We start from the raw sequence: 16,661 nt of genomic DNA, 5'->3' as shown, positions 1-16,661 counted from the left end.
TCAGGGAGGAACTCAGAGTTCCTTGGCCATGACAGAGGTAGCTAAGATCATTCAGTGGGCGGAGACTCACAATTGCTGTCTATTGGCGATCCACATTCCAGGAGTGGACATCTGGGAGGCAGACTTCCTAAACAGGCAGACCTTTCACCCAGGGGAGTGGGAACTCCATCCGGAAGTGTTTTCCAGCCTGATTCTCAAATGGGGTCAGTCGGAATTGGATCTCATGGCTTCTTGGCAGAATGCCAAACTTCCGTGGTACCGGTCAAGCTCAAGGAACCCTCAGGCTGTACTGATATACGCTCTGACGGTACCTTGGAATTTCAGTCTCGCATACCTATTTCCTCTGTTTGCTCTTCTACCTCGGGTCATTGCTCGAATCAAGCAGGAGAGGGCGTCAGTGATCCTCCTTACCTAGGCGTGGCCTCGCAGGATTTGGTATGCAGACCTGGTGGACATGTCATCTCTTCCACCTTGGAGACTTCCTTTGAGGAAGGACCTTCTAATTCAAGGACCCTTCTTTCATTCAAATATACTTTCTCTGAAGCTGACTGCTTCAAGATTGAACGCTTTATTTTATCCAAGCGTTTATTTTCGGAATTGGTCATTGAGACCATGATTCAGGCTCGTAAACCTGTGACTAGGAATATTTACCATAAGATACGGCGTAAATATCCTGGTGTGAATCCAAGGGCTACTCTTTGAGTAGAGTTCGGGTTCCTAGAATTCTGTCCTTTCTCCAAGAAGTTTAAAGAAGGAATTATTGGCAAGTTCCCTAAAGGGTCAAATATCTGCCTTGTCTATTTTGTTACATAAACGTCTGGCGGACTTCCCAGACGTACAATAGTTTTGTCAGGCCTTAGGATCAGGCCTGTATTCAAACCAGTTACTCCTTCTTGGAGTCTTAATTTAGTTCTTAAAGGGGCTCTGTTTGAGCCGATGCATTCCTTAGATATTAAGTTATTATCTTGGAAAGTTTTGTTTCTTGTCGCTCTTTCATCTGTTCGTAGATTTTCAGAGCTCTCGGTATTGCAGTATGAGTCTCCTTTTTACGTACTAAATTAGGGTTTCTCCCTAAAGTAGTTTCAGACCAGAACATTAATCAGGAGATTGTTGTTCCTTCCTTGTGTCCTACTCCTTCTCAGGAGGAACGGCTTCTACACAATCTGGACGTGGTTCGTGCACTAAAATTCTATTCACAGGCGACTAAGGATTTTCGTCAGTCTTCTGTTTAACGTACGGGACAGAAAGCTACGACTACTTCTCTTTCTTTGTGGCTGAAGAGTATCATTTGCTTTGCCTATGAAACTGCTGGACAGCAGCCTCCCGAGGGAGTAACGGCTCTTTCTATGAGGGTTGTTTCCTCTTCCTGGGCATTCAAAATGAAGCCTTATGGAACAGTTTTGTAAGGCTGCAACTTGGTCCTATCTTCACTCTTTTTCAGATTTCTATAAATTTGACTTTTCTTCTGTTATGTGTGATCAGTCCACGGGTCATCATTACTTCTGGGATATAACTCCTCCCCAACAGGAAATGCAAGAGGATTCACCCAGCAGAGCTGCATATAGCTCCTCCCCTCTACGTCAGTCCCAGTCATTCTCTTGCACCCAACGACTAGATAGGATGTGTGAGAGGACTATGGTGATTATACTTAGTTTTTATGACTTCAATCAAAAGTTTGTTATTTTACAATAGCACCGGAGCGTGTTATTACTTCTCTGGCAGAGTTTGAGGAAGAATCTACCAGAGTTTTTTACTATGATTTTAACCGGAGTAGTTAAGATCATATTGCTGTTCTCGGCCATCTGAGGGAGGTAAAAGCTTCAGATCAGGGGACAGCGGGCAGATGAATCTGCATTGAGGTATGTAGCAGTTTTTATTTTCTGAATGGAATTGATGAGAAAATCCTGCCATACCGTTATAATGACATGTATGTATACACTTCAGTATTCTGGGGATGGTATTTCACCGGAACTACTCTGTTAAAAGTCACTAATCCTTTTAATAAGTATTTATCATGTTAAACGTTTTTGCTGGAATGTAGAATCGTTTACATTTCTGAGGTACTGAGTGAATAAATATTTGGGCATTATTTTCCACTTGGCAGTTGTTTGGTTTTAATTGTGACAGTTTCGTTTCTCTTCACTGCTGTGTGTGAGGGGGAGGGGCCGTTTTTGGCGCTCTTTGCTACGCATCAAAAAATTCCAGTCAGTTACTCTTATATTTCCTGCATGATCCGGTTCATCTCTGACAGATCTCAGGGGTCTTCAAACTTCTTTGGAGGGAGGTAGATTCTCTCAGCAGAGCTGTGAGAATTTTATATTGACTGTGAATAAAAACGTTGCTCTGTAATTTTTATGTCAAATTTAATTATTGTTATTTTTCTAATGGGAACAAACCTTTGCTAAAAGTTGTGTTGTTTTAAAGTTTGATGCTATAACTGTTTTTCAGTTCATTATTTCAACTGTCATTTAATCGTTTAGTACCTCTTTGAGGCACAGTACGTTTTTGCTAAAAAAGATTATAACCAAGTTGCAAGTTTATTGCTAGTGTGTTAAACATGTCTGACTCAGAGGAAGATATCTGTGTCATTTGTTCCAATGCCAAGGTGGAGCCCAATAGAAATTTATGTACTAACTGTATTGATGCTACTTTAAATAAAAGTCAATCTGTACAATTTGAACAAATTTCACCAAACAGCGAGGGGAGAGTTATGCCGACTAACTCGCCTCACGCGGCAGTACCTGCATCTCCCGCCCGGGAGGTGCGTGATATTATGGCGCCTAGTACATCTGGGCGGCCATTACAGATAACATTACAAGATATGGCTACTGTTATGACTGAAGTTTTGTCTAAATTACCAGAACTAAGAGGCAAGCGTGATCACTCTGGGGTGAGAACAGAGTGCGCTGACAATACTAGGGCCATGTCTGATACTGCGTCACAGCTTGCAGAGCATGAGGACGGAGAGCTTCATTCTGTAGGTGACGGTTCTGATCCAAACAGATTGGATTCAGATATTTCAAATTTTAAATTTAAATTGGAGAACCTCCGTGTATTACTAGGGGAGGTCTTAGCAGCTCTCAATGATTGTAACACCGTTGCAATACCAGAGAAACTGTGTAGGTTGGATAAATACTTTGCGGTACCGGCGAGTACTGACGTTTTTCCTATACCTAAGAGACTAACTGAAATTGTTACTAAGGAGTGGGATAGACCCGGTGTGCCGTTCTCACCCCCTCCAATATTTAGAAAGATGTTTCCAATAGACACCACCACTCGGGACTTATGGCAAACGGTCCCTAAGGTGGAGGGAGCAGTTTCTACTTTAGCTAAGCGTACCACTATCCCGGTGGAGGATAGCTGTGCTTTTTCAGATCCAATGGATAAAAAATTAGAGGGTTACCTTAAGAAAATGTTTGTTCAACAAGGTTTTATATTGCAACCCCTTGCATGTATCGCGCCGATTACGGCTGCGGCAGCATTTTGGATTGAGTCTCTGGAAGAGAACCTTAGTTCATCTACGCTAGACGACATTACGGACAGGCTTAGAGTCCTTAAACTAGCTAATTCATTCATTTCGGAGGCCGTAGTACATTTAACCAAACTTACGGCTAAGAACTCAGGATTCGCCATACAGGCACGTAGGGCGCTGTGGCTAAAATCCTGGTCAGCTGATGTTACTTCTAAGTCCAAATTACTTAATATACCTTTCAAGGGGCAGTCTTTATTTGGGCCCGGTTTGAAAGAAATTATCGCTGACATTACAGGAGGTAAGGGCCACGCCCTACCTCAAGACAAAGCCAAAGCTAAGGCTAGACAGTCTAATTTTCGTCCCTTTCGGAATTTCAAAACAGGAGCAGCATCAACCTCCACTGCACCAAAACAGGAGGGAGCTGTTGCTCGTTACAGGCAAGGCTGGAAGCCTAACCAGTCCTGGAACAAGAGCAAGCAGGCCAGGAAACCTGCTGCTGCCCCAAAGACAGCATGAACCGAGAGCCCCCGATCCGGGACCGGATCTAGTGGGGGGCAGACTTTCTCTCTTCGCCCAGGCCTGGGCAAGAGATGTTCAGGATCCCTGGGCGCTAGAGATCATATCTCAGGGATACCTTCTAGACTTCAAATTATCTCCCCCAAGAGGGAGATTTCATCTGTCAAGGTTGTCAACAAACCAGATAAAGAAAGAAGCGTTTCTACGCTGTGTACAAGATCTGTTATTAATGGGAGTGATCCATCCGGTTCCGCGGTCGGAACAAGGACAAGGGTTCTACTCAAACCTGTTTGTGGTTCCCAAAAAAGAGGGAACTTTCAGGCCAATCTTAGATTTAAAGATTCTAAACAAATTCCTAAGAGTTCCATCGTTCAAAATGGAAACTATTCGGACAATCTTACCCATGATCCAAAAGGGTCAGTACATGACCACAGTGGATTTAAAAGATGCTTACCTTCACATACCGATTCACAAAGATCATCACCGGTATCTAAGGTTTGCCTTCTTAGACAGGCACTACCAGTTTGTAGCTCTTCCATTCGGATTGGCTACGGCTCCAAGAATCTTCACAAAGGTTCTGGGTGCCCTTCTGGCGGTACTAAGACCGCGAGGGATTTCGGTAGCTCCGTACCTAGACGACATTCTAATACAAGCTTCAAGCTTTCAAACTGCCAAGTCTCATACAGAGTTAGTTCTGGCATTTCTAAGGTCGCATGGATGGAAAGTGAACGAAAAGAAGAGTTCTCTTTTTCCTCTCACAAGAGTTCCATTCTTGGGGACTCTTATAGATTCTGTAGAAATGAAGATTTACCTGACAGAAGACAGGTTAACAAAGCTTCAAAATGCATGCCGTGTCCTTCATTCCATTCAACACCCGTCAGTAGCTCAATGCATGGAGGTGATCGGCTTAATGGTAGCGGCAATGGACATAGTACCTTTTGCACGCCTACACCTCAGACCGCTGCAATTGTGCATGCTAAGTCAGTGGAATGGGGATTACTCAGATTTGTCCCCTACTCTGAATCTGAATCAAGAGACCAGAAATTCTCTTCTATGGTGGCTTTATCGGCCACACCTGTCCAGGGGGATGCCATTCAGCAGGCCAGACTGGACAATTGTAACAACAGACGCCAGCCTACTAGGTTGGGGCGCTGTCTGGAATTCTCTGAAGGCTCAGGGACTATGGAATCAGGAGGAGAGTCTCCTTCCAATAAACATCCTGGAATTGAGAGCAGTTCTCAATGCCCTTCTGGCTTGGCCCCAATTAACAACTCGGGGGTTCATCAAGTTTCAGTCGGACAACATCACGACTGTAGCTTACATCAACCATCAGGGAGGGACAAGAAGCTCCCTAGCAATGATGGAAGTATCAAAGATAATTCGCTGGGCAGAGTCTCACTCTTGCCACCTGTCAGCAATCCACATCCCGGGAGTGGAGAACTGGGAGGCGGATTTCTTGAGTCGCCAGACTTTTCATCCGGGGGAGTGGGAACTTCATCCGGAGGTCTTTGCCCAAATACTTCGACGTTGGGGCAAACCAGAGATAGATCTCATGGCGTCTCGCCAGAACGCCAAACTTCCTCTCTACGGGTCCAGATCCAGGGAGCCGGGAGCGGTTCTGATAGATGCTTTGACAGCACCTTGGAACTTCGGGATGGCTTATGTGTTTCCACCCTTCCCGCTGCTTCCTCGATTGATTGCCAAAATCAAACAGGAGAGAGCATCAGTGATTCTAATAGCGCCTGCATGGCCACGCAGGACTTGGTATGCAGATCTAGTGGACATGTCATCCTGTCCGCCTTGGTCTCTACCTCTAAGACAGGACCTTCTGATACAGGGTCCATTCAAACATCAAAATCTAACTTCTCTGAAGCTGACTGCTTGGAAATTGAACGCTTGATTTTATCAAAACGTGGTTTTTCTGAGTCGGTTATTGATACCCTGATACAGGCTAGGAAGCCTGTTACCAGAAGGATTTACCATAAAATATGGCGTAAATACCTATACTGGTGCGAATCCAAAGGTTACTCCTGGAGTAAGGTTAGGATCGCTAGGATATTGTCCTTTCTACAAGAAGGTTTAGAAAAGGGTTTATCAGCTAGTTCATTAAAGGGACAGATTTCAGCTCTGTCCATCTTGTTACACAGGCGTCTGTCAGAAAATCCAGACGTCCAGGCCTTTTGTCAGGCTTTAGCTAGGATCAAGCCTGTGTTTAAAGCTGTTGCTCCGCCATGGAGTTTAAACTTAGTTCTTAACGTTTTACAGGGTGTTCCGTTTGAACCCCTTCATTCCATTGATATAAAATTGTTATCTTGGAAAGTTCTGTTTTTAATGGCTATTTCCTCGGCTCGAAGAGTCTCTGAGTTATCAGCCTTACATTGTGATTCTCCTTATCTGATTTTTCACTCAGACAAGGTAGTTCTGCGTACTAAACCTGGGTTCTTACCTAAGGTAGTCACTAACAGGAATATCAATCAAGAGATTGTTGTTCCATCCTTGTGTCCAAATCCTTCTTCAAAGAAGGAACGTCTTCTACACAATCTGGATGTAGTTCGTGCCCTCAAGTTCTACTTGCAGGCAACTAAAGATTTTCGCCAAACTTCTTCCCTGTTTGTCGTTTATTCTGGACAGAGGAGAGGTCAAAAAGCTTCTGCTACCTCTCTCTCTTTTTGGCTTCGTAGCATAATACGTTTAGCCTATGAGACTGCTGGACAGCAGCCTCCTGAAAGAATTACAGCTCACTCCACTAGAGCTGTGGCTTCCACTTGGGCCTTTAAGAATGAGGCCTCTGTTGAACAGATTTGCAAGGCTGCAACTTGGTCTTCGCTTCATACTTTTTCCAAATTTTACAAATTTGACACTTTTGCTTCTTCGGAGGCTATTTTTGGGAGAAAGGTTCTTCAGGCAGTGGTTCCTTCTGTATAATGAGCCTGCCTATCCCTCCCGTCATCCGTGTACTTTTGCTTTGGTATTGGTATCCCAGAAGTAATGATGACCCGTGGACTGATCACACATAACAGAAGAAAACATAATTTATGCTTACCTGATAAATTCCTTTCTTCTGTTGTGTGATCAGTCCACGGCCCGTCCTGTTTTAAGGCAGGTAAATATCTTTTAAATTATACTCCAGTCACCACTTCACCCTTGGTTACTCCTTTCTCGTTGATTCTTGGTCGAATGACTGGGACTGACGTAGAGGGGAGGAGCTATATGCAGCTCTGCTGGGTGAATCCTCTTGCATTTCCTGTTGGGGAGGAGTTATATCCCAGAAGTAATGATGACCCGTGGACTGATCACACAACAGAAGAAAGGAATTTATCAGGTAAGCATAAATTATGTTTTTAGCCTCGGCTGAGGTTGTTTTTGGGAGAAAGGTTCTTCAAGCAGTGGTGCCTTCCGTTTAGGTTTCCTGTCTTGTCCCTCCCTTATCATCTGTGTACTCTAGCTTGGGTATTGATTCCCAACAGTAATTAATGATGATCCGTGTACTTGTGTCATTAGAAAGAAAACAAAATTTATGCTTACCTGATAAATTTATTTATTTCTTGACACGATGAGTCCACAGCCCGCCCTGTTATTTAGACAGGTTGTTAGTATTTTATAAACTTCAGACACCTCTGCACCTTGTTGCTTCCTTTCTCTCCTTTACTTCGGTCGATAGAAGGGAGTGGGATAGAAGGGAGGTGATATTTAACAGCTTTGCTGTGGTGCTCTTTGCCGCCTCCTGCTGGGCAGGAGTGATATTCCCAACAGTAATTAATGATGATCCGTGGACTTATCATGTCAAGAAATAAATAAATAAATGTATCAGGTAAGCATAAATTTAGTTTTTTTCAGCAGTGCAAGCTTGTCCTGCTTTTCTCCTGAGGTGTAGCCGTAGTCCATGTCAGTCTCTTCAGTAGAACAGTGGTGGCTTTTAAGCAATGGGAACTTGTGGGGTACAATCCTCACTGCGCCTCCCATGTAGTTAATGCTGCTCTAACATTGAAACCCTGAGTAAGATTACTCGGTCTTTGTATTTCTTCCACTGGTCCATGTGAGGGAACTCAAACCTAGTGAGCTGCCTTGCTGCCTGGCAGAATTCATTGAGGTAAGTGCTATTTTTATTTTTCTGAGCTGTATACAGGAAAAAGATGGCACTTTACTCTTTTATTTCACTAATATATGGCCTCTAGGAAGTTAATGGGCTTATCTAAGGCAGTGGTGCAGGCACTGGGGACGAGGAGATAGGCTCAATTTAAAGGTGGTGTGTTTTTACTTGCTCCCGGCGGTTTTTTACCTCAGTGTAATCATGCCGACCGGGAAGTTAATTCTCTTACGCCCACGATAGGCGGGGCTAGCTGATGCGCTAAAATTTTTGATTGCGCACTCTTCACTTCCTGTGTTCCGGAGGGGAGAGATTTTACTGCGGTTCCAGTCTTGTGTGCTACGCTCAACGGACCTTGGGTACAACGCTCCGGATTGAGTCTGGAATCCATCTGATAGCTATTGGCTCTGGTTTTCCAGCTGGGCAGGTAGGCACCTCAGCAAGAGCTAAGCTGAGGTGTAGAGGCTGTCCGGGGTGTTTTGCTGTGAAAATAAAGCAGCTTTCCTTTTTTTTTTTTGTGTCAACTTTTGATTAAAAATTAAGTACTTTTATTTTTAATTCTGGGTAAAGATGGACCAGGAGGCTTTGCAAAATGTTAAGCTCATATTGAGCAATTACTACACTGTATTGCCTATACTTATTATAAAAGGTGTTGTTAGCAGGTCTGGTGACGCTATTTTATATATATATTTTATGATGTTTTAATAAATTCATTTATCTGAACGACAAGAACAAGAATCTGTTTTACCCAACAGTATAAAAGAGGGTGTGCGCTTCTACCTGAGCTAGGTTATAGCTCTACCGCATGTGAGTAACCATTTGCACAGACACAAGTTTCTTATTGCAACAATATTACAGAATTACGCTATGTGGCATATTTCTTCTTTTTTATGAGGATCAAGAGAGACCACACAGAAGATTGAAGAGTGCCGGGAAAAGTACATATATCCTTATACGAACTTTATTTATTTAGGTTGATTATACGTGAGGGGCACCACGTATATTTATTCACTCCTTTTTTTTTGGGGCTTTTTTCTTTTGATCACATTTATTCCATTTCATTTTCCTTTGTGATACTTTGGTATTTGTTATCAAAATGTTACTTGTACTTTATGTTTTGATGCTAATGTTGAAACGCCAATCCCTTTCTGTTCCTCATGTATTGAGAGAACATTAAATTACAGGGATAGACTTTTTGATTCTGAGCCATCATTGTCTTGGACGGATGCTGTTCAGGAGTCTACTGAAAATGTTCAAGATATGCTGCAGCTTTCTCCTCAAGGGTCCCAGATTTTATCGTCCACACATGCAGTGCCCTGCGTTTCCTCTCTAGCTCCGTCTGGAGTTACGTTTCAAGACATCGCTACCCTCATGTTGTCTGCGGTATCTGATGCGCTGTCTACTTTTCCCATGCTGCAGGGAAAGCGCAAGAGGAAATGTAAAGAGTCAGTGAGTAAGGTGTCTGACGCACTAGTGGCTATTCCGAATGTTCCCTCCCAGAAGTCGGTGGAAGAGGATACTTCGGTAGCATCTGAGGGGGAAATTTCAGATTCAGACAGTGTAATTCCTTCTTCTGATACTGAAGTTGTATCTTTCAGGTTTAAGCTAGAACACCTTAGTTTGTTGCTTAAGGAGGTTTTGGCTACCTTGAACGACTCCGACACCACGGTCGTTGTCAATCCTAAGAAGTCTAGCAAGTTGAACAAGTATTTTGATGTACCTTCCATGGTAAAAGTTTTCCCTGTACCAGATCGGGCTACAGAGATTATTGCTAAGGAATGGGAGAGACCAGGTATTCCTTTTTCTCCATCCCCTATCTTTAAAAAAATGTTTCCTATTGCTGATTCTATCAAGAAGTCTTTGCAGACAGTCCCCAAGGTGGAAGGGGCAATTTCCACCCTAGCTATGAGAACCACTATTCCCATAGATGATAGTGGTTCCTTTAAGGATCCTTTGGATAAGAAGTTGGAGGGATTACTCAACCTGCGGTGTGTATTGCTACTGTCACTAGTGCGGCAGTATACTGGTTTGATGCATTGTCTGATTCTATTCAGACAGACACTCCCCTTGACGAGATTCAGGATAGGATCAAGGCTCTTAAGTTGGCAAATTCCTTTATTATGAATGCTTCTTTACAGGTTATTAAGCTGGGAGCAAAGATTTCTGGGTTTGCCGTACTGGCCCGAAGAGCCTTATGGTTGAAATCCTGGTCTGCAGATGTTTCGTCTAAGCTTTTGGCGTTTCCCTTCAAGGGTAAGACCTTGTTTGGACCGGGCTTGGCTGAAATTATTTCCGACATTACGGGAGGAAAGGGTCATTTCCTCCCTCAGGATAAGAGGAATAAGCAGAAGGGACATCGGAGTAATTTTCGTTCCTTTCGAAATTTCAAGGGTAAACCTCCCTCTCCCTCTACAAAGCAGGAACAGTCCAAGCCTTCCTGGAGGTCCAACCAGTCATAGAACAAGGGAGAGCAATCTAAGAAGCCCGCTACTGACTCAGCATGAAGGGTCTGCCCCCGATCCGGGAACCGGATCTTGTGGGGGGCAGACTTTCCTTCTTCGCTTGGGTTTGGGATGTTCAGGATCCCTGGGCGGTGGACATCGTGTCCCAGGGATACAAACTAGAGTTCAAGACCTTTCCTCCCAGGGGCAGGTTTCTGCTCTCAAGATTATCTGCAGTCCAGATAAAAAGAGAGGTGTTCTTACACTGTGTTCGGGACCTTTCCGACCTGGGAGTGATGGTTCCTGTTCCAAGGCAGGAACAGGGTCTGGGATTTTACTCCAATCTGTTCGTGGTTCCCAAAAAAGAGGGAAATTTCAGGCCAATTCTAGATCTCAAAAGTCTAAAGGTCCTCATAGTACTGTCCTTCAAGATGGAAACTATTTGTTCCATTCTTCCCTTGGTTCAAGAGGGTAAATTCATGACAACAGTAGACTTAAAGGATGCGTACCTGCATGTTCCCATTCACAGGGATCATCACAAGTTTCTGAGGTTCACTTTTCTAGACAAACACTTCCAGTTTGTGGCTCTTCCACTCGGCCTTGCCACAGCTCCCAGAATTTTTTCAAAAGTCCTGGGATCCCTGTTGGCGGTGCTCCGGTTGCGGGGCACTGCAGTGGCGCCTTATCTGGACGACATTCTGGTTCAGGCGCCATCCTTTCAACAAGCGAACTCCCAAACGGAGATGTTATCCTTCATGCGCTCTCACGGATGGAAGGTGAATCTGTGAAAGTGTTCCTTAATTCCAGCTACAAGGGTAGTTTTCTTGTGAACCATAATAGATTTCCTATCGATGAAAATATTTCTGACAGAGGTCAGAAAATGAAAGATCTTTGATTCTTGTGTGGCACTTCAGTCCTCTCCTCAGCCGTCAGTGGCTTAATGTATTGAGGTAATTGGTCTGATGGTAGCTGCCATGGACATCATTCCGTTTGCCCGTTTCCACCTCAGACCCCTGCAGTTATGCATGCTCAGTCAATGGAACGGGGATTATGCGGATCTGTCAAGAGACAAGAGATTCTCTTCTTTGGTGGTTGTCTCAGGAGCATCTCTCCCAGGGAACCTGCTTCCACAGACCCATCTGGGTGATTGTGACAACGGACGCCAGCCTGCTGGGATGGGGAGCAGTCTGGGGTTCACTAAAGGCTCAGGGGACATGGTCTCGGGAGGAGTCTGTTCTCCCGATAAACATTCTAGAGCTAAGGGCAATCTTCAATGCTCGCCTTGCCTGGCCTCAGCTTCAGCCCGCTTTATCAGGCTTCAATCGGACAACGTAACGTCAGTGGCTTACATCAACCATCAGGGAGGAACTCTGAGTTCCTTGGCCATGACAGAGGCAGCCAAGATTATGCAATGGGCGGAGACCCACAACTGCTTTCTATCTGCAATCCACATTCCAGGAGTGGACAATTGGGAAGCGGATTTTCTGAGCAGACAGACCTTTCACCCGGAGGAGTGGGAACTTCATCCGGAGGTGTTTGCCAAATTGGTTCTCAAATGGGGACATCTGGATCTGGAACTCAGGGCATCTCGTCAGAATGCCAAGCTCCCGAGATACGGTTCGAGGTTGAGGGATCCTCAGGCGGTACTGATAGATGCTCTGGCGGTCCCTTGGAATTTCAGTCTAGCATACCTATTTGCTCCGTTCTCTCTCCTTCCACGGGTCATTGCTTGAATCAAACAGGAGAGGGCGTCGGTGATCCTCATCGCACCGGCGTTGCCTCGCAGGATCTGGTATACAGACCTAGTGGAGATGTCATCTCTTCCACTTTGGAGACTTCCATTGAGGAAGGACCTTCTACTTCAAGGACCCTTCCTTCACCCAAATCTAGTTTCTCTGAAGCTGACTGCTTGGAGATTGAACGCTTAATTTAATCTAAGCTTGCTTTTTCTGAGTCGGTCATTGAGACTATGATTCAGGCTCACAAGACTGTGACTAGAAAGATTTACCATAAGATATGGCTTAAATATCTGCATTGGTGTGAATCCAGAGGCTACTCTTGGAGTAGAGTAAGGATCCCTAGAATTTTGTCCTTTCTCCAGAAGGGTCTGGAGAAGGGTTTATCTGCGAGTTCTTTGAAGGGTCAAATATCTGCCTTGTCTATTTTGTTGCATAAACGTCTGACGGATGTACCAGACGTGCAATCTTTTTGCCAGGCCTTGGTCAAGCCTTTTTGCCACGCCTCCCTGGATTCTTAACCTTGTTCTTAAGGTTCTTCAACAGGCTCCGTTTGAGCCTATGAATTCCTTAGATATTAAGTTATTATATTGGAAAGTTTTTTTTTTTTCTTGTTGCAATTTCTTCTACCCGCAGAGTCTCAGAACTCTCGGCATTGCAGTGTGATTCCCCTTATCTTATTTTTCATTCTGATAAGGTAGTTCTGCGTACTAAGTTGGGGTTCCTTCCTAAGGTGGTTTCAGGTAGGAACATTAATCAAGAGATCGTGGTTCCTTCTTTGTGCTCTAACCCTTCTTCTTAAGGAGTGTCTGCTGCACAACCTAGATGTGGTGCATGCGATGAAATACTACTTACAGGCAACTAAGGAATTTTGCCTGTCTTCGGCTCTGTTTGTTGTTTTCTCTGGGAAACGTAAGGGTCAGAAAGCTACAGCTACTTCTTTCTTTGTGGCTGAAGAGTATAATTCGTTTAGCCTATGAAACTGCTGGACAGCAGCCTCCTGAAAGAGTCATAGCTCATTTTACGAGGGCTGTTAAATGACGCTTCTGTGGAACAGATTTGCAAGGCTGCAACTTGGTCCTCTCTACACAATTTTTCCAAATTCTATAAATTTGATACTTTTGCCTCGGCTGAGGCTTCTTTTGGGAGAAAGGTTCATCAAGTAGTGGTGCCTTCCGTTTAGGTTCTCTGTCTTGTCCCTCCCTTATTATCTGTGTCCTCTAGCTTGGGTATTGATTCCCAATAGTAATTAAGATGATCCGTGGACTCAACGTGTCATTAGAAAGAAAACAAAATTTATGCTTACCTGATAAATTTATTTATTTCTTGACACGGTGAGTCCACGGCCCGCCCTCTTTTCTTTAGACAGTTTTTTCGTGTTATAAACCTCAGGCACCTCTGCACCTTGTTACTTCCTTTGTCTCCTTTTACTTCGGTCGAATGACTGGGGTTGGAGGGAAGGGAGTTGATATTTAACAGCTTTGCTGTGGTGTTCTTTGCCGCCTCCTGCTGGGCAGGAGTGATACTCCCAATAGTAATTAGATGATCCGTGGACTCACCGTGTCAAGAAAGAAATACATTTATCAGGTAAGCATTGTTTTTATCTCAAACCCGGACTTTACCGCCTTTGAGTCTGGACATAAGAGTGCTTAATTTTGCATGCTGTTCTGTGGGAACTCTCCTATATTTCCACAATTGATACTTTGTTGTTTTCATGCAATAGCACCACCCCACTATATATATTATAGTAGACCAGTAGGTAGGGTATATATCCGAGATTGCCTTACACTACTCTATAGTTGCTATCACAAGTGGGGATTGCCTACTATAGTGCCATTGTTAATTTCTGTCCCCTATGTCCTCTTCTGTATTTAACCCCAGGTTCTGCCCCTATCATTGTGTTAACAAAATTTCCATTCTTTGGTTTCATCAGAAGAGACTGAAAATTAGGGAGATATGTTAGGTTTGTGAAGCCTGCTATCTGATTTTTCAGTTCTCATTATTAAAGGGACATTAAACACTAAATAAATGCTAGATATAATGATGCTGAGGTTCCCTGTTATGGACAATTAGGGACAGTTATAAATAGGTCACTATAGTGTGCAGCCATTGGCTGTGTTGAATATAACGGTGTCCTGCATTTCCAACAGGAACTGAAAAGCTCACAATTTCAGAAAGGATTTACAGGAAAAGGGGACAAAATAAATAACAAAAATGTATTGTAGAGTGTTTATATATATATATATATATATATATATATATATATATATATATATATATATATAATGTATCATTTAAATTACCATCTTAAAGTGTTTGATGTCCCTTTAATGGAAAATAAGGAAGGATAAATAATTGCAAATTTGTATTACTATTCATAATTAAAGGGACACTGAACCAAAAAATGTTTCTTTCATGATTCAGATAGAGCATTCAGATAGAGCATGCAATTTTAAGCAACTTTCTAATTTACTCCATTATCAATTTTTATTCATTCTCTTGCTATCTTTATTTGAAAAGCAAGAATGTAAGTTTAGAAGCCGGCCCATTTTTGGTTCACAACCTGGGTTGTGCTGGCTGATTGGTGACTAAATGCACCCACCATTAAACAAGTGCTGTCCAGTGTACTAAACCAAAAATTGGCTCCTTAGCTTAGATGCCTTCTTTTTCAAATAAAGATGGCAAAAGAACGAAGAAAATTTTAAATTGCATGCTCTATCTGAATCATTAAAGAAAAAAATTGGGTTTGGTGTCCCTTTAAGTATTTTATATTACAATCTCAAAGTGTTTACTGTCCCTTTTAGGAAATAGTTTTCTGCATTTAAGTTAAGAAATGTGTTATCCTCTTAGATTGTAGAAGTAAATGCACAAATTAAAAGAGAAAAGGAGCAGGAGGAGGCTCGCATGCGACAATCCACAAGGAGCGCAGATCACTCTGGCGGAGGTGGTGGTGGTGGCGGCAGCAGCAAGTCCTGGTCAGAAGATGACTTGCAGCTGTTGATAAAAGCTGTTAATTTGTTTCCTGCTGGAACTAATGCAAGGTAAAATTATGCAGAAAATATTAACTATTCAGGGCCAGACTAGAAAACTGCAGCAGTTATGAACTTCATGGGCTACCAGATTTACTGACTTTTCCTGTTGCTAGTCTGATCTTAAACAGACATGGCTGGCAGCCGCCTGCTTCTTGTCTATTTCAAAACTAATTCTCTGAGCAATCTTGTCCTGTTTAGAAACAGCAACACAGTGTGGCTCCTGAGCATTGGTTTAAAGGGACAGTCTACTCCAGAATTTTTATTGTTTAAAAAGATAATTCCTTTATTACCCATACCCCAGTTTTGCATGACCAACACTGTTTTATTAATTTACTTTTTACCTCTGTGATTACCTTGTATCTAAGCTTCTGCAGATTGCCCCCTTATTTCAGTTATTTTGACAGACTTGCATTTTAGCCAATCAGTGCCCTCTTATAAGTAACTTCACAAGCGTGAACACAATGTTATCTATATGACACACATGAGCTAACGCCCTCTAGCTGTGAAAAACGGTCAAATGCATTGAGATAAGAGGCGGCTTTCAAGAGCTTAGAAATTAGCATATGAGCTTACCTAGGTTTAGCTTTTAACTAAGAATACAGAGAGAATAAAGCAAAATGGATGATAAAAGTAAATTGGAAAGTTGTTTAAAATTGCATGCCCTATTGGAATCATGAAGGTTTAATTTTTACTAGACTGTCCCATTAAAGGGACAGTATAGACCAATTTTCATATAACTGCATGTAATAGACACTACTATAAAGAATTATATGCACAGATAATTTATATAAAAATCCAGTATAAAACCGTTTAAAAACTTACTTAGAAGCTCCCAATTTAGCTCTGTTAAAAAGGCAACTAGAACACCCACTGCAAGTAGAAAAACAGGCACTCCCCTCCCTCTGCATATAAAAAGACTTTTTACAAAAGCAGAAGCAAGCTGGAGTAGGTATACGTCGGTATTCTCCTAAAACTTTGGGGCTTTGTTAGGAGTCTGAAAATCAGAGCAATGTTATTTAAAAATAAGCAAAACTATCTATATTTTTTTTTTTAATTTTTTTTTTTTTAAAACAAAACAAAAAAAAACTGTATGGGCTATATAAATGGATCATCTACAAAAGAAAATTCAAGTGTATAATGTCCCTTTAACTGTGTTTAACTACTTTGCAGGGATTAAAGGGACATAATACTCATATGCTAAATCACTTGAAACTGATGCATTGTAACTGTAAAAAGCTGACAGGGAAATATCACCTGAGCATCTCTATGTAAAAAAGGAAGATATTTTACCTCTCAAATTTCCTCAGCTCAGCAGAGTAAGTTCTGTGTAAAAAGTTATACTCCGCTGCAGCCCAGCTGCAGGTAAAAAAAAAAAAA

The 16,661-nt window shown here is 42.7% G+C and overlaps 1 protein-coding gene across 1 annotated transcript in view; it reads left to right on the top strand.

Annotated features, from left to right (window-relative positions):
• DNAJC2 (DnaJ heat shock protein family (Hsp40) member C2) overlaps positions 1-16,661 on the top strand; it is a 155,134-nt gene that overhangs the window by 67,352 nt on the left and 71,121 nt on the right. Inside the window, exon 13 of the mRNA XM_053716540.1 lies at positions 15,103-15,293. Within this exon, the coding sequence (XP_053572515.1) occupies positions 15,103-15,293 (191 nt within the window). The remainder of the gene's footprint in view (positions 1-15,102; positions 15,294-16,661) is intronic.

Source organism: Bombina bombina, chromosome 6 (genome assembly GCF_027579735.1).
Source record: "Bombina bombina isolate aBomBom1 chromosome 6, aBomBom1.pri, whole genome shotgun sequence".
Classification (NCBI taxonomy): Eukaryota; Metazoa; Chordata; class Amphibia; order Anura; family Bombinatoridae; genus Bombina; species Bombina bombina.
Note: the sequence above shows the minus strand (reverse complement) of the source record. Positions and strands in the feature narration are given on the sequence as shown.